At 43.8% G+C, this 18,472-nt stretch overlaps 1 protein-coding gene across 2 annotated transcripts; it reads right to left on the reverse strand.

The window, feature by feature from the left end:
• Positions 1–230: 230 nt before the first annotated feature.
• HASPIN (histone H3 associated protein kinase) lies at positions 231–18,422 on the reverse strand. 2 transcript variants are annotated; one of them, XM_078871527.1, is made up of 15 exons: positions 18,344–18,422; positions 17,626–17,846; positions 16,593–16,658; positions 16,173–16,248; positions 13,000–14,527; positions 12,418–12,608; positions 11,295–11,504; positions 9,340–9,425; positions 9,001–9,063; positions 8,213–8,304; positions 7,288–7,361; positions 6,702–6,790; positions 5,517–5,659; positions 4,477–4,579; positions 231–3,804 (listed from the first exon to the last, which is right to left on the reverse strand). In XM_078871527.1, the coding sequence occupies exons 2-15, from the start codon at positions 17,778–17,780 to the stop codon at positions 3,555–3,557; spliced, it is 3,126 nt and encodes a 1,041-aa protein (XP_078727653.1). In that variant the 5' UTR covers positions 17,781–17,846; positions 18,344–18,422; the 3' UTR covers positions 231–3,554. The 2 variants fall into 2 exon arrangements, with proteins under 2 accessions (XP_078727653.1, XP_078727651.1); XM_078871525.1 differs by having other exon boundaries at positions 16,593–16,661.
• Between the last annotated feature and the right edge of the window lie 50 nt (positions 18,423–18,472).

The following is an 18,472-nucleotide window of genomic DNA, read 5'->3' on the forward strand; positions in this document are numbered from 1 at the left end:
GGGGGGGGGAACGGAGGACCCCGGGAAAAAAATCCACGCGACCACGGGGAGAACACAAAAACCCAAAATAAACAGGCGTCAGGGTCGGTATCGAGCCCACGACCTCCTGTATACCAGGCGAGGTAGTGAACATCTCGTGTCACCACGGCGGCACCCTTACGATAGCCGTGGCAGGCAATCGAACTAGGTTGATCAGGTTTATAGTTTATATAAAAAGAGACGGGTTTAAAGTTAAAAACATTTATAGTTTTAAAAATGCAACAATATAACGTGTCACAATTCAACTTCTGTAAACCAAAAGCCAGGAACCGCTTTAAAAACATTGTCGTGAAAACTATGTACACGGGCACCAAGCGAGCAACACTGGTCTCAAAACGCGGTCATATTATTCAGTGCTATACAGCGACATTATATTTTCATTGACAGAAGCTTGTGCACATCAAATAGATGTTTCTTCAAGATTCAAGGGCTAAAAAAAAAAAAAATCACTGCGTTTTTGCGCTCATCCACACTACCCATCGATGCACTTTGCAGTGGTTAATGCAGGTGGGAAAGTAGAAATGCTTTTAAAAGAGCAGATTGTTGGGTTGTTTATGTACAGGATGTAATGTAGATACGAATCAGAACGTTAAAAATGCTATGGGGGAAACGATTAAAGCATTATTTTTTTCTCAACCACACCGAGTCGTGTTAAACCTTTTAAAACGCGTCAATTTAATCACAAGCAACACAATGAGAAATACCCATTTTAAAATGTGGAAAGTTTCAGGCATTTAAAACAAAACTAAAAATATACCGTGCTTATTGTTGAACGTCACTCCTATCTGCAGCTGCGATATTTTTTGATAAAAAGGCACTGGTGCAAGAGTGGGAGGCTTGCATAACATTAAATTAAAATATATAAAAAAGTGACGTTCTTGCCAAACATTTTCTCAAAATGATCCATCCATAATTTAAAAATATAATTTTACGTTAACAAGTTAAAGGCTAGGGTGACATGCTTTCGCAAGTGGCCTGAAGACCCAAGTCCAGGTAGCTGACAAAACGGCCAATTAAACCAATTATTTTCACAAGAACCCTGCTGACATTGAGATCTCATTTTTGGCAGAACACCTTGCCGCCTTCAAAGATTCAGATGCGAATAAAAAGCTCCCCTCATTTGACGAACGTGTGGATCATGGTAGTAAGACGGCTCCTTAAAAACAAATTAAACTAAAGATTTTGCGGCACGGTTAAAATTGTACACGTCACAATCTCGACAGGAGTGTGCGTTGCCAAATGATCAATATTTCAAACCAATAACGAACCCATCGGGTTTCAAGCACACATCATTTGGTGATGGGCTGTTGGCAGTGGTGCATAGGCACAATTAACAATCAAAAAAAGCAATCGTCAATAACACTGCTTCAATATAAAATATATATAAAATCAGAAATGTTTCGGGCCCATCACGTGCTATTAAAGGCCTATTGCAGCATCCCACATTGTAGCAAAGCACAACAGTGGGTTGTGTGCTCTATATAGCAATATTTGCAAATGTCGAATTTCCTGCCTGGCTGTAGGGCGACTATTTGGTGGCAGTATCAGGAATGCTGCTTCTGACTTTACCGAAAGAACCAAGAATATGAATCCCTGCAGTCACGAAAGCTTTAAATCGAAATATCAGGAAGGCTGTTACATGCTCTGGTTACCACCTGGAGGGAAAGGATGAAATTGCCAAAGGATGAAATTGCTGTGAAGGAATTTCAGTTCATTTTGGCATCCTCCTTTGAGCTTCCCAGGAAAGTAGTTTTTATTTGAAAATCAGTGCCATGTTTAAATGGAAGGCCACTCTGATACACTGTTAAAGTTAGACGTTTCTTTTGCTTAGCCAGGTGAACTCAAAAGAGACCAGGATAGTCTAATTTTGCAATAGTGACCTGCTGGAGCACCAAAATTACAAAATAAAATTAAGTAGGGTTAAAAAAACAAATATTAGACATTGGATGCCCTCTGCAATTTGGTCATCCGCGTTACATCTGATGCAGCTCTGGATTTCACTGGAAAGGCAACGATGGGGGCGAAAATAATGATGGACATGTGAAAACCATGGTGGTACTCTTATAAGTTGAGCTACTTTTATTGACCTCATTAGGGATGGTAGTGGACCGAGGTGATCACGACAGAGATTTAACACCCTTGATTAACCCCCCATTGATGCCATAATTCTCACACCTGCACATTAAATATCTCATCATCTCTCATACATACATACATCACAATCAATGCCAGAAAGGCTTCTCCATGCCATCCCCCCCATTGGTTCTACATTTATACTGTTCATCTTGCTGCCGTGCACGAACCATCATCCGTGCAAAATCTCCACAGCGACTGTCCTCTCGGATGCATCACCAGTCGGATCATTCCTTCTCGTGATGTGGCTGATAAGTGTTCACTTCAACATGCTGGCACAAATTCTCCTTGTTTGTACTCGCGTGTTTTTTCTACCATCTTGCGCTGTTCGTTTTTTTGTTTACTCTACAGATAACTCTTGATTCACGAAAGTTCGGTAAACTAAATTTCGCGTAAACACAATTGACAAATTATGGACACTATTCGCGGTTAACAAATTAAAATTTCCGCGTTATCAAAATTTCACGTGGGATGAGACAAGAACCATCCAGGAGGCTGCGTCATCCATCCACGACAGCCTCACAGTATCTCTGCAGTGGCACTGGAGCGCCTCCACGTCATACCTTTGCAGTCATTCCAACAGATCTTTTGGTGAATTCCCAGAAAAGGTTAATCGTTTTTTTACAATTATTCAATCGTTTTAATATTCCTGTTCTTTATTATTATATTACGAAGAGCGATATCGGGGTATATTTTTAGGTTGGGTGTAGAGAGTTGGAATGACTGTACGAAACATCCCCAATATTTCGTATTATTATTAATGGGAAAAGTCATTCTGATTTGACGAACTTTCGTTTTACGCGTGCCTTTTTCAAGAACGCATCTCCCCTTTTGTAAGTCGAGCGATGCCAGTGTTGCCAGTTTCTCCTGCACAGCCTTCTTCTATGGTCTCGTCTGACCTCTCTACATTTTGTCCATTTAAGCTGATTTTTTTGTCATGTTTAGTCCATCACGTTCCATCTCTGCACATCTGCCGATCCTCCCTGTGACATGTTGGTCTGTGCAATAATATGAAATAAGCATAGCATTTATATAAAAATAGTCTAAAATAATGCATCCTCGTGGAGGAGAGTATTGTGGGTACATTACAGGACATCCAGTTGACCAACATCAGCTGTTTCAATGGTGATTTCCACCAAGACAGTCAGGGCCCCACATGTCTTCCCCCTTTCCCCCCTGAATGGCACAACCAGGACTTCATGCAACCCGACCACCCACAATTCTGATAATCCTACAGTCCTGTTCGGAATTGCATTCAATTCTAAGCGTGGAACTATGAGATAAACGTGCTGTTAATAAAGGAGAGTCACCCCAGATTTGTTTCGCACGCGTTTCCAAGCCGCCGTCATGAATAAACGCGCAACTGCGAGACCGTCAAGGACTTAAAAAAGAAACCTCCTTTCCGTCAACTCGGTGTGGGGGGGGGGGTGGGGAGACACGAGGAGGTTCGGCCCACTCCTCACGAGCTCGGTGGCCGATGGGAATGCCAGCGCGTCCCGCGCAAAGCACTCGAGGCGTTTGCGTGGCGACACGTGGCGCCTCCGACGGCAGTTTACTCCGTGCAGCATCTTGCCGGCCAGGTAGTGCAGCCACAGCACGTTGGTGTGTGGGGAGTAGGCTGCCCAGTTGTTACTGTAAAAACGAGCATATGGGGAGGTCCGGGGGTTCGAGGTCAAAAAAGGAAGGGCAAGAGGGGTCAGTTCAGAATCATGAAGTTTGCTTTGTTTATTTTGTTCACAAATATGGCATTTAAACCAAGAGAGCCAACATTTCTTTCAATTATTTGTACAAGGCAAACTTTGGCAAATGCATGAGGATTGAGTAAAAACGTCAGTGGTGTACATTCCACGGGAGTAGTATTACAACTCTACTGTTGAGACTTTTATATCAATCACCTCTTTTAACAAAGTGAGTTACTTCAAAAAATGTGCTTTGTAATAATTATATTCTAGAATATTTTCATTTGAATGCTGCAAATCAGTCCATGTTCTTCATGTTCACTTTGCAGTCGAGGGTATGCTTTATAAAACCCCCAAAACCTCCCAAGAGGCTACAGGAAGCAAGCAAATATAACATTTCTGATATTAGGGAGCCACTAGAGCTATGGTTAGTGGTCCTTACCAGGCACCTCCAATTAGCACAGTTGGCTAAACACGGTGCGAAAGAAATACATAGTTATTTTTATCGAGCTGGACTCTTCCAATGTACACACAGACAGACAGTTTTGTCCAAACCTAACCTCAGTGATGCAACCACGGCATCAATCAGGGGAGGGGTGAGGAGACGGCGGGGGATGAGACTCACTTGTTTTCATTGCGCATGATGCGGTAAATGTCGTACTGATAGTCGCCCTGACCCTGGAAAAGCATCTTGTCCGATGCCATGTCGGTGAACTTCTTAATTCCATCTGCACAAGCGACACCACCAACACAACCACCAACGATATTATTATAATAATCATCATCGCCAACAATTATCTAAATATACCACAGCATGAACTCCTGTTGGAAGCAAGCGATTAAATGCTGACACTACACAGCACAGATGTGACGTAACGATCCACCTTCCACGTTAGAGGAACCATCATTCTGGATTAAATTCACGCATCGATCCTTTATTTTACGAATGCTATGCGTTTTGAGACCTTGTGGGATGGTGTCGGCTTGCGAAGAACTGGTCAACGGAACAATGCGCATGGTGAAAGGTGGAATGCGTGTCGATTTTTTTTCACGATCATGTAGGGAAATTGCGGAAATAGGGATGTTTTGGGATGTAAATAACGAGACAAAAATTATATAATAAATCATCATGTAAAAATATACTCTATAATTTATTTCATGTACTATCATATAAGCATAGAAATCGATTTTAAATCCATGAATTAAAGCGTCACTACATTCCTAGTGCTTGTATTACAAACTCCGTCTGGTCTTGCGATTGGCATTTGTACATGTGATCACATGCACGTGACGAAAAAAAGGGGGGGGGGGGAATAAACATCACTTATCAAAAAAAGCAATCTAAACAGCACACACTACATCTCACAAGAAAAAGCGTGTTGACGTAGTATATTTTTTGCAGGCAACTTAAGAACTCAGGTGGCCCAAAACTACATGAAGCGCACAAAATAAATGTCACATCGTGGGTTTTTATTGGTGCAGTCATTGGCGACGAGGGCCCAGAGACAAATCAACTCGCCACACCCAGAGATTAATTTCAACAAATGGGCGGCCGCACACACATTCAAACCCTAAGATCCCGGCTGTGTCACCTCATTGTGCGGATTCTCAGAGCTTGTCCAAATTGCACGTGTGGGAACTCGTTCTGACGACGCGCACACTGACCGTGTTCCATGCGGGACAGCGTGTAATCGATGATTTTCGCCTGCACGCCGTGCGTGGGCATGCTGAACGTTTGGCCGAATAGCCGGTAGCTCAGCTTCTTCTTCTTGGTCTGCTTCACCAGAACGTTGCCCCAGTGCAGGTCCCTTGCACAGCAGGAAAAACAATTGACGCACAGGAGGCGAATACAAGTTCCCAATGGCAACACGCCGAGGAAAGTGATGGTGATATGAAACTAAACAACAAAAACTAACCTGCCAATCTTTTTTTATTTGCCCCTTTTCTCTCCGTCACAGATAAGCGACAGGCATTATGTCACGAGAACGGTTGCAAAAGATCGTGTCATTTCACTCGGCTTCTCCCATACAATAAACTCTGACATTGCCTTGATACGAATTAAGTGCAACACCAAATTTACTGCGCTATTTTTTTGTGTGCAGTCATTGGTGATTGGTCTAATACCATTAACTCACTGCACTTGAGAACCCAGTTTTAAGGATGGGTGGGTGTCAGTATTCAAACCAAGGGTGTTAGTTAGCACTGTCTCAGTAGTCCAAGCCAGCACCGGTAGAAGTCACCTGGCAAACTTCCAGACTAAATATGTTACTTGTGTTGAATGGTGCGTTAGAAATAATTATTTGTAATGAGCAATGTGTGCAGAGTTAAACTAAACTACAGATTTTTTTTTATTTTACCAGGTAAGGCCCACCGAGCTATAAAAAGCTCTTTTTCAGAAGAAACCTGGCCATAAAATTATGATGGCTCAACAAAAGTGGCTTATCATGATGCTGAAATGTTTTGCAGCCAAATACTCCAAACACACGTTTATAAATGTGGAGGGAAAAACCGGAGGACCCGGAAAATAATCCACACAACCATGGGGAAAACATGCACACTCAAAAATATACAGGGCGTCATGGTCGGGACCGAAACCACAACCTCCTATATACCAGGCGAGGGAGCTAACATCTTGCCACCATGGCAGCCCTTATCGTAAAACCCTAAAAAAACATTAGGATGGCGAAAGAGGAAAAACAGACTCGATCATCGCAACCCCACATCGTGTCATTCTATTAGAACGGCAAAAGAGTGGGCAGGAGAATTGCGGCACGCCTAACCCAAGTGGGGTTCCTTCTGCTACGCGAACGAAAGACGTTGGGGACGGCGAGCGAATGGCTGCGCCTGTACCTGTGCTCAAAGCATATGGCCTCCTCAGCCACAGCCAGGGCGACCAGCACCTGTTGCAGCACAGCGAGCATCTGCAGCATCGACGAGAACTGCAAAAAAAACCAGAGGATGATCTCTCACCGGGGCGCAAGGACGATGATGGCGGCGCAAGGAGGAACACAGCTCAAAATGTTTAACACGTAGTAGGTTTTCGCGACCAATATCATCCATAAGAGGTGTTTTTGGGTTATATAAATGTGTCGTTAAACCACCACCACCCGACACAGCCAACTTGTAAGGGTTGTCACGTAAACAGAACGTGCCAAGTCGTCACTAGCACAGCACACCGGTGTGTTGGAGAGCCAAGCCACAACATTTACAATCTGAGTACGTTTCGCCAGTAATTACAATTAGCTTCATCAGGCGACAGCCAGATTTGTGGAGAAGTCTAACCGTTTCGTTCCTTATATAGAGGCGTAGATGTGGTGACCATGCTTCTGCGCTGGAGAAACAGGACCGGAAGGACACCGCAGAACTACTGCCTAGTTCATATCAATGGGGGATTCGTACGAAACGCAAGACTGTGTGGTCCTTCATTATTCAATACCTGATAGGTCTCCAAGCTGGTGCCCCCATCCTCAAACTCAAATACAATAAAGAGTTGGGAATCTGTAAAGAAGTCTGGTGAAGGGCAAAACAAGGCATAAAGCATAGGTGAAGTATCAGACATTTAAAAACACACAGGAAATATATTATAAATCCAATGTCTGATCGAAAACATTTTTAAAGACAGACATGCAAAGATCCAACCATCCAAAGATCCAACCATCCCATGCAATTTCATGACTTGTCATGATTCTGGGCCACGATTTCAGTCAGGAATATATTTGCTCTGGATTCGTTTGTACAGTCTGGTCCGTACAGTTGCTAATTTTCTCGTCTCATTTATGCAGTTTTGTTCACCATTTACCCAATATAACCTTAGTATATGCAATGAAAAATAAGTCGCGTACATGTATTATGAAAATTACAATAGACTTTTAATTGATGAATGCATCTTTATACATGTCTACCTTGCGTACAAACTTGCTATTTGAAACGAGACGACAGGATTGTCATGAAAAGAATGATGGATAAGTTAGACATGGCACAAAACAAATATTTACTAAATATTGTAATCCCGAATTCACGGTCTCATACAACAGAATAATAATAATGTAAAGCTGTTGAATGAAGCCTTCCCATGCCACGTCATTCCTGAGTGTTGTATGATGATAATCTCTTACAGCAGTCAGTGTGGATTGGTGAAAGGCTTTCCCAGAATCGGTTAAAATATCACTCTCCACCAGTGTTAACCATGATCGGGAATCAAACTCAGGTTTGCCATGTCCGTAGAACACACTGCGCCTCTGATCCAGCCCAGACTAAAACTTGCATCACTACTTTTTTTTTTATGGGGAGCACCTCTACGTGGGTTCATATAGTTAGAGAAAAAAAATTGGAAAGCGGCAGGGATCGGACGCTTTACTCACCAGGGCAGTCGTTGTCGGATATTTTGTTCTCATGGAATTCATTCCACGCTTCCAACAGACGGTCCGGGTAAGATCCCTGCAGGCAGCGCAGACTAGAGGGGCATGCACACACCGGATGGGTGCTGTCAAACACAGACGGAGGAACCCCAGCAGCATGGCACTCGAGGGTAGAGAGTTCAGCAATTTGGTTGTAGAAATGGTATGCCGAGTATGTTAGCACACACAATACTAATTGGATGCGTGCAGGATACAAACGCGACCGTATCTCAAGACGCTGAAAGTTACGGTTGTGGCCATCTTTTTAGAGAAACAGTCATATGCAGAGCATGCAAAGGTACTGAGCCTGGACTTCCAAAGAGGGAAGAAATTGACCAGCATGCATGACGAGGGAGGGGGGGGGAAGCTCCAGACCAAATCAGATGAATAACCTGCACGAGGATATAATTATTGTAATCATCCATGCGGTTGACTGAAGCTTTCACATATAACCAAATTACATTGAAAGTGCCCATTCTCACCACATCTCCGGCTTAATCTGGTTAGCGCTTGGAAAGACTGCCAGGAACAGAAGGTATTGCAGACTTGGGCTATGAGATGGCAGTGAAACAATTCATTCTTGAATCCATCTGTGCATAGCTTTTAAGTGCTACTTAACACTAGGATTTTCTCCCGGTAATCCTATTTCCTCCCCCACGTAAAGCCAAACGCTCATTAGTAGAATGGGTCAAACATCTTGCTCGCACCAACCCAATAGGCGAGATTCTATACAGGTCCATTTGCCAACTCACCTATTCAGCTTGATGAAGTTTTCGGATTGGTTCTGCTCCCCTTCATGTAGGTTGCTCAATTGCCTGTAAAAAGAAAAGGTTTATGCTCTTCCATAATAGTTTTTTTTTTTATATTGGTTGCAAAAGTGTTTTATGCTCTTGTAAGTTACTGCTTATTTTTGCCACTGCGGCCAATTCTGTTAGGGTCTTATTCACATGACAAACATTAACTTATCAATACCTTCAAACATGGTTTGTAAACACCAAAAGTAGCACGCTGACAGTAATCACACGTGCACCAAGACACGTAAATAATTGTGACTTTTCCGCAAATGAAACACAGGTGGTGTGAAAGCGTACTTGGAGATCATGATTTCGGGAAGGATTTCTTTAAAAGATTTCTGGGGTTCTTCATTCACCAATGCACTGCCCTCGATAGGAACCACCTAGTCAAGACAAGCAGAGTGAAAAAGCACACACCACCACCACAAAGATGAATAAATGCTTCAGTTTATAAACTTGGAGTAATGTGTCCATTCACCATTGAAGTATATTCTTCTTACACCAATGATGCATGTAATGAATTGTGTGAAATTCAATTATGATGCATACAAACTGCACGCAAATAATATTGGCAAATTGAGCGAAAAAAACTGTACAAATGAAAACGAAAATTGATAATAAAGGTCTTTGGGTTAGAGTAAATGTGTCATTAACCCACCTCCACCCGACACAGCCAATTATCAATGGTTCGTCACGGGAACAAAAAGTGCCAATTAGTTACGACTTAATGACATACATGTACGTGATCTAACCTACATACCTTTACGATTAATAATATTGGTCACGAAGGCCTACATGTTCAATTGAGAATGGAAATTATATCAACAAGATGAAATGAGAAATATATTCATGAATTGAATACCCCACAGTGCCAATTAATCAATTTGTTAGGAGGTTGAATTGTAACATGTCTAGTAGTTGTTTATAATGACAATATAACTTATATACTTTGATCAATAATAACAATCGTAAACAAAAATGTATATCCCTTTATCCAGTGCTGGATTAAGCCCTCCCCATGCCATGATGGTTACGGATTTTGTTTAACCATTCATCACTATTTAAGATGTTACTTGGTCTGTCAAAATTACAACACAATTTGGGAATGCAATCTAATACAAGTAGTTACTGCTGTACAGCACTAAACCGGGATCGTGTAGCACATGTTTCTATGCAGTGTAGACCCAGCTAAAAAGTAAACGTTGCATTCCTCACCTATTTTTATACGCTTTTATTTAACTCACTTCGTCTGTTGTATCCTCAATTTTTACACACTTCCAAATGTGCTATCGACTGCAAACTATTCTAGCATTGAAAATTTAAAAAATATATTTTTTAAACTATCTGTTTTACGGCTCCAATTGTCGACGCTCAACTCACGTTGGCTGTAAATCACCACACTCCCTTACGTTACGGCAAGCCAAGGGGAGCCACGCCGATGGGCGGGGGATGTGGAAGGAGGGGCGATGGGGGAAGGGGGCAGGGGCAGCTCGGATAGTACATTTCATTAAAGCGTGTTTAAAAAAAAAAGTATTTAAAAATATTTTATTAGAACTCTGATCTTCCAATGTTAGGGATCCAACTCCACAAAAAGCATCATTACTGTACATGTAGGATGCTGTACATCCACCATCCACCTACATTAACTTAAAACCAACTAAACAAATCTGGCAGTAACACAAGTAAACCCGTAAAAACAAAGTTTTTCACTATAAATCCTTTATATGCGTGGCGGCTAGAGTCATCTCGTCCTCTGGCTTGAGATGGCTGCCACCTATGGGTCAGATGATTGTCTGCCACCATTAAGCAATTGGTAATTAAATATTTAATTTGTTTTCCCTAAACAGTGTAAAATTTTGGAATTTTTTTCACGAAAATTAATTGTCACACACAACGAGTCTGTGTGGAAAATGTCAGCTCGATTGGATCACGGGAAGTGGGTTAAAAAACGACCGAAAGATTTGCACAGTTGTAAGAAAGCAAGCAAGCACGCAAACTTAATATAAAGGATTTAAAAAAATAACAGGAGCACTTTAGGCAATCGCATACACAAGCGGCCTTCTCCGAGCTTCCAGAGTGACTTTGCACTCCAAATAGTTGTTTGTATTGTATGGGTGCTGTTGTGTTAACTTTCTAACCCACCCCAACTGGACACGCGAGAAAAAGAGCTTCCATCTAGCTCATCGATATTTCTCCGGGACAAATAAAGATCCCCGATCGCGACTCAAAAAAAGGAACTCTTCAGTCGCTACCTTGAAGACGGAGACTTCGTCGCGACCGTTGCACATGCGGAACACCTCTCCGTAAACCCCCTCCCCAACCTTGACGCAGCTGCCCCGCTCAACCGACAGCAGCCACTGCGAGAAGGCCAAAGGGCCCATCTGCTTGCATTCTCGGTAAATGTTCTCCTCCGCCAACCCTGCCTCTGTATCTTGGATGGAATCGTCGTAAATCATCGGGCTCTGTGGGTTGAGAACGAAGAGACCCGTGGGTGTCACATTAAAAAATGCAAGATGATGCATTGTTGCAAATGTAGCGTCGGAAATATATAGCACACACCGCCATGTTTATACTTATCCGTTAGTTGCGGGCACAGGTCTATAAGGGGTGCCACCCTGGGTTAGAGAGAGAGCCAGGACCGTTAAGGGGCCGAGTTCTCCCCCCCCCCGACCCTGAGGGGTTTGGGGGGTTATTCTAGAGCCCCCTGGAAGGTTCCAGAAAGGGGGCGGTACCAGGGGCAGAGAGTCCCCGAGGTGGGTATAAAAGAAGGACCCTAGGATGGCTCTGGGGAGTGCTCTCAAGACGAAGACAGAAGACCGGCTAGGCTAGGACCCTGGGACCCCGGGACCCGACGTCCTTTTAAGGGCGGGGGCCAAGCGCGGACCAGTGGTCGAGACCCACACCTTGGCTGGGTCGGGTCAGTTTAGCCTCCCCTAGGTCACCCTTAGCCCCAGTGATAGGGCACGTCAGCCCGGAGGCCATACCTCCCCAGGTAGTGGGAGTGTAAAGGGGGCTTTCTGTTTAAAATTTACAATAAACCGTGTTGCCTCTAAAAACTACGTCTCCAGTCTCCGTGGAAGCCACTACACAAATGTTAAAGATTCACAGGAAAGCATGGTCTTCGATTGTCTTCATTTTGACAATATCTAGCCACATTTGGGTGCGAAATTATATTGGGGATGCAAGAGTTATCCTTTCGCGTAATCATTTTAAATTGTATATTTCTAAGACGAGATTTACAGTTACTTTGGGCTTGCTAAAATAAATCGGGAGCTGGAATATTCAACAACAAAACAGAAAATGATCAATCACATTAAAAAAGTGGCCAATTACGGATGCACTGGAACAAATGTTTCAGCTGCACAAGGCTCTTACTAGAAACGCGTTGTATGCACCACTGTTGTCGTCCATATCCACGAGCTGCAACCCTTGAGCACTCGCCTCCGTGTTGGGACTGTCAGTGGCGCAAGTGGTCACCAGGGAGGGCAGTGGTATCGAAGTGCTAAACTCCGATCGCCGGACCAATGCTGCGTGCTTGTTTGGCGGAGACTCTGGCGTGAACAAAACTGCAGGGCGACAAAGAGTGGCCTGCCTTACACCAATAGTAATTTATAAAACGTTATTTTACATCCCAGCATAAGTATCACTGCTTTTCAAATCTCGTTGGAAATTAATGTTTATTATTAGGCTCAAGATGAATGTATTCAGGTGTATACATTTTTTACTTTGTTTGTGTGTACATAATCCCTGCAGCCACTAGTGACTGCAAAATTCAACAGCATTTAAAAAAAATATTCATAAATACAATCTCAACCCCGAATTTAAATAATTAATCGTATTGCCATGGGGAGGGTCAAGCAGAATTATTGCACGTCTATACCGTGCACAAAAACAGTGCCATTGTCATTCATTGATAACGGAGTGTGAAGAAACATAATGTGCGTGAGCATTTCATACCGGAGTTGCGTCGACCAAGCACCGATTTCATGCGCGACCACTTCTTGCCGTTGTTGGCCAACTTGGGCGTCTGACCAATGTAAGACAGGGTGCTATCACACAGGGAGGACCCGTCGTGCTGAACTTCGGAGGTCTCCGTTCTGGATGTGTCAAGTGTTGCAGAGGGATCATCCTTCCTAAAGTTGTTGGCTAACGTGGGCGTCTGACCAATGTAAGGCAGGCTGCTGTTATCACACAAGGACCCGTCGTGCTGAACTTCGGAGGTCTCCATTCTGGATGTGTCAAGTGTTGCAGAGGGATCATCATTCCTAAAGTTGTTGGCTAACGTGGGCGTCTGACCAATGTAAGGCAGGCTGCTGTTATCACACAGGGAGGACCCGTCGTGCTGAACTTTGGAGGTCTCCATTCTGGGGGGATCATCCTTCTCCAAGTTGTTGGCTAACGTGGGCGTCTGACCAATGCAAAACTGGCTGCTGTTATCACACAGGGAGGACCTGTCGTGCTGAACTTCAGAGGTCTCCGTTCTGGATGCGACATGTGTTGCTGTCATGATGGTATTGTCGTGGTCCATGTGATGGGAAGAGTCACTGTCGACCAACAAACCCTCTGCCTTGTCGCTGCACACACTGGCAGATAAGTCAATGGAAACACCATTGCCTGCCGAGGCGACCTTGTCCATTGCTGCGAGGTGACCTGCTGCGAGACAACTTGTGCACACTTGCACAAGCGAACCGTTTAACTGGCCACTTTTCTTGAGTTTGTGCAAAATCTTAGAACTGACCCTAACCCTATTTTTCTGTAGAAAGCTATGAATATCGTGATGAAGTACAAGATCTTCCAAGAACACTTTACAGTTGCGGAGCCTCATTTGTTTGTTGGCTACATTTACTGTAGAAAAACCCAAATTAGAGATGGAACACCTACGTTTTGGTGTACTTGCAAACACAGCTAACGGCTTTGACATACTTTCAACGGATCCGGTCGAAGCTTCGGCATTAAATAAGTCCTCCAAATCGCTCAAAGTGCTTATTTTCTGTTTTCTCGTTATAGTCACAAACCTATTGAAAGGCGATTTGTTGCAAGCGCTTTCCAACAGAAATGACGCATTCCCATCAGCAGACTTTACGTCATGGCCCGTGTCACTTCCTCGCATTTCCCCGACAAGGGAACCCAACTTGCGCGCGTCTTTTTGGGGATTCTCTTGCAAGGGCATCGAGCTCTCGCTTCCCTGGCCACCACTAACCGAGACATCGGACGTCTCTTCCGTTGAATACAGGGAGTCGTCGCTGAATGTTAACCTAATGCCCTTGCGAAATTTATCATCCTTGCCATTCTTTCGTGAGGAAGCAAGAGTCGCTTTGAGTTGCTTGTTATCGTCTTCTGCATATGTGAATCTCGATGTTTCTTTAGCCGCAATTCGCTTTCTGCGAACAATAGTTTTTTCTTCCGAAGCAACATCCATTGCTCCTTCTGCCACCCAGGGACTATCTCTAGCATTCCTTCCTCCGCCAGGCAACTTGGGCGTTTTCTTTGATTGCACATCCATCAGTGGGTTAGAAAACAAACAAAAAAACAAACAGAAACTGGTTATTATTGTTCACACAATTACTTGGACAGCAACTACGTTTCTTTTGGAATACCTAGGCGATATAGCAGTTGCGCATCTTCACGATAAGTAACAGGTGTATTTACTCTGTACGTGCAGAAAGGAGGTGGGCAATTACATTTAGCAAAATGAGGTTCAAAAAATAACGAAGGTCCTCGCATATTATTTAATTGCGCTTGCCCCACTTTGTGTTCTAAATTTTTCAGATAAATGCAAAAAATTCGGCCTAGTTATGTGAAATCTCAGATTTGAGAAGAGACTATTGTTTCAGCCAAATCCAAAAGTATGGGATCAAGGAAAATCACGATTACCGTACAAAAAGCGGTGCCACATTGGCATCGGGTGTCACTCTTATTTGCATGCAGACAAGTGAAATTAGAAAAATATGTTAATTATCTGAACATTATCTCAAACATCCGAAATATAAAAAATATGAATGGATAAACACTTGTAATAGTAACAGATCATGCCGACTAATACGACTGTTAACAATGTTAGCACGATAGAAAAAAAAAATTATACAATTAGCTTTTGCCGTTACATGGAAAATGCTGGGTGCAATACCGTCATTGTCAAAGTAAAACGAAATTATCTTTAGTTTCTCAACGTTCATCATAGCCCATATTGCATAACCATATCAAAGTACTAAATCTGCCTTGGTTTTATAACCGTGGTTTCTTTTTAAATCCACTCGGCAAGTCTCCATAGCAATGCAAACTACATTACTTCTTCGTCTCTTGTAGAGTATCGCAAGTTAGGTGTAAAATATACTTCCAGGTTTAAGTTTGTGAGCTATGTGATAACGTTGGGATTAGCACGACTAATACTGCAGTTCATTACTGCAATAATTTAATCAACAGCACTGAAACGTGAAGTGCACGCTGCATCCGATCAGTGAAAATGGCAACAAATATGCTACCATTGCACGCGAGGACACAAAACTAAATTAACATGTGGTAGTGGCATGGCCTAGACGTAACAAGTTCACCACTTGTTACAGAGGACCACGATTCGACCATGATAGGTGCCATCAGCTTAAGAGTATACATTAAAGAACCTCTCACGTAATTTGCAAGAGCAGTTTATTTTGTGCTGCTGGCAGAGTCCAAATTTGCCCAATTACAAAATTATTCGCAAACTACATACTCAAATCAGAAAATACAATAGTAATCATTGCCCCCTAATGGCAGATGAATGGCCCTGGTCACTTGGAAATGAGACTATCCTGGCCTCTTGAATTCGCACCTGGGTGAACAAACAAAACATCTCCATGCATGCGAGTAAACTACTGTATTCTTGCTTATAGCAACATGTTCAGGAGATACATGCAATTTCAACATCTGCGTGCCACAGGGAGGGCTTTAGGAGAGAATTTGTTACATTTTGCTACTCCGTTGAAGGAGTGCAAACTTAAGTGGTTTACTAGATGGTCCATAGTTTGGGTTGCATAGCCACACACTTGCACCGCGGCTTGTCTTCAATTTTACTTTTACGAAGGGGACACCAAGATTGTCGCTTGCACTCGTACATGAATGTATGCATATTTGTGTATTGAAAAGTTACGTACCGGATGGTTAACACTGCTGTCCTCCTCAAAACAGGCTTTGAGTTTGAGTAGGGCAGAATCCTTGGCTTTGCGCTGTCTGAGACACAAATACCCCCAAGATACAGGGATATGATGTCACTGGGAGATCTCACAGAAAACAATACTTGGTATGTAAATTATTTAGAGATTCAAATAGATTCAGGCACGAAAGTACTTGTGCACACGATAATCAATTATTTACAACAGATGCTAATTATAGGCTGTAATATTTAAGCTAAACGAGTGAACACAAGTACACGGGACGGGTCATGGATAAATATCCAAATTAGATGCCAAAAACAGGACGCAAATCTATGCTTGAAAGAAACCTCACAGCATAAAATTGTGACATTTCATCAAATTGCTGAGGTAGGTGTGTGGTGGGCATGACTGATGCAACACCTTGTATGCTTCTTTCCCGCGGTGCCGTTCAAGTCGCCGTAATTCGACTCCTCAAAGATGCCCCTCCTGCTGGAATCAATATATTTTTGACGGTCAATGCAAGTTGTGGAAAACATGGTAAAATTGTGATGAAACCACCCCCAGAATAAAACATCTATGTGAAAGTGCGATTGCAGGAATTCTTGGAGTATTGGGACTTGGAGGTTTTTGTTGCAGTTTTGTTGAAAAATAACCATATCATCTGCCAATCAAGTTCAGGTATCGACGCACACACACACACCGTCTGGCACCGTTTGTATCTCGCACCTCCACGATTAGCCACGGTTGGCTACGTACGGTGCGCGAAAGAAGTCCAACATACATATTCCTACATCGTCTCACACACACACCGTCAATGACTTGTCTCAATCACACACACCATCTACCGCCAGATCGCCACTGCGCGTGTGCCAGGCTAGGTGCACCTTTAGGCCATCTGCCTTACGCCGAGGCCGATGCAGGCATCGCTGGTACCAGTCAATCCACTCCGTTCCACAACATTTTGTACCACATTAGCACATCTCCTCTCCAGCCTGTGCCGCGTCCATTTTGCCCCCTTCTATCGGGTCAGACAGAAGCTGCTTGGGCATAAATTACACTTTAAACAATTTTTTTGTATTTTACTAAGCAAGGCCCACTGGGCTCTATCGCTCCTTTTCAGAAGCGACTTGGCCACAAAGGATAGCTCAACGAAGTAGCTCATCATATATGAATATTGAGCATGTTGTTAATACATGTTGAGAGAAATCCACGCGACCACGGGGAAAGAGTGAGACACGAAAACTCCAAATATACAGCAGCAGACGTCAGGTTCGGGACTTAGCCCACGAACCTCCTGTATAGCTGGCGAGGTAGTTAACATCTCCTAGCCATCGTGATGAGACACGCAAACTCCAAATATACAGCAGCAGACGTCAGGGTCGGGATCTAACCCCACGACCTCCGATGCATAGCAGACGAGGGAGTTAACACCTCGCATGCATTTCACACTCACCTGCCGTCAGAGCACTCTTCCTCCATGTCTGAATTGCTGATCTCGGGCGAGAATTCGAACAGATGGTGCGAGGCTGCGATCCACATGGGGTCGGACTCAAAAACATCCCCGCGCCGACGTCCGTACGTCCGCAGCATGCGCCCTCCTCCCTGCATCGTTAACTAAAAGTTGTCCAACGAAGGTCCAGTAGCGTCAATGCGTTCGCTGTCCGTGTCCATTTGCTGTATCACGGCGAGAGAGAAGGGGGGTGTGGGGGTGGTGGAGTTGGTGAGGAGGCGGCGGCTACGATTATCGTCGAAACCCCCGGCGAAATCGATCGCAGGGTCCGTACAAAAGCAGAACCAGGTTCAATTTGTCGTGTCAAAAGCCGCGGATGGACGGACTCGCGGCGACAGGTTTGTGTTGTTAACGTTGTCGCGTTGATGACGAAGGGCGCCACTTTGTAAGTTTAACACACGCGAGGCTTTCGCGACATAAGTTTAACACACGCGAGGCTTTCGCGAGGTTGTAAGTTTAACACACGCGAGGCTTTCGCGAGGTTGTAAGTTTAACACACGTGAGGCTTTCGCGACATAAGTTTAACACAGGCGAGGCTTTCGCGACTTTGTAAGTTTAACACAGGCGAAGCTTTCGCGACGTAAGTTTAACACACGCGAGGCTTTCGCGACATAAGATTAACACAGGTGAGAGCTTTCGCGACGTTCCCTTCGTAACTCACGTGCGGCTTCGCCCACCGCTCGCCCTCGCTTCCGCGTTTAAATTCAAAAAGTAAAACAAAACGGGCGTCGACCAATGGCGTTGAAGGCGCCTGCAAGCCGCCTTTTTATTGGTCACCGTGACCGGAAAA

Source organism: Lampetra fluviatilis, chromosome 32 (genome assembly GCF_964198595.1).
Source record: "Lampetra fluviatilis chromosome 32, kcLamFluv1.1, whole genome shotgun sequence".
Classification (NCBI taxonomy): Eukaryota; Metazoa; Chordata; class Hyperoartia; order Petromyzontiformes; family Petromyzontidae; genus Lampetra; species Lampetra fluviatilis.

Coding starts and splice junctions, on each gene's coding strand:
- HASPIN (XM_078871525.1), bottom strand. CDS start 17,780: ATGCAGGGAGGAGGGCGCATGCTGCGGACGTACGGACGTCGGCGCGGG. Junction 16,249..16,592: donor GCGGGAAAGAAGCATACAAG/GTGTTGCATCAG, acceptor TTTGTGTCTCAG/ACAGCGCAAAGCCAAGGATT. Junction 9,064..9,339: donor CCCGAAATCATGATCTCCAA/GTACGCTTTCAC, acceptor TTCTTTTTACAG/GCAATTGAGCAACCTACATG.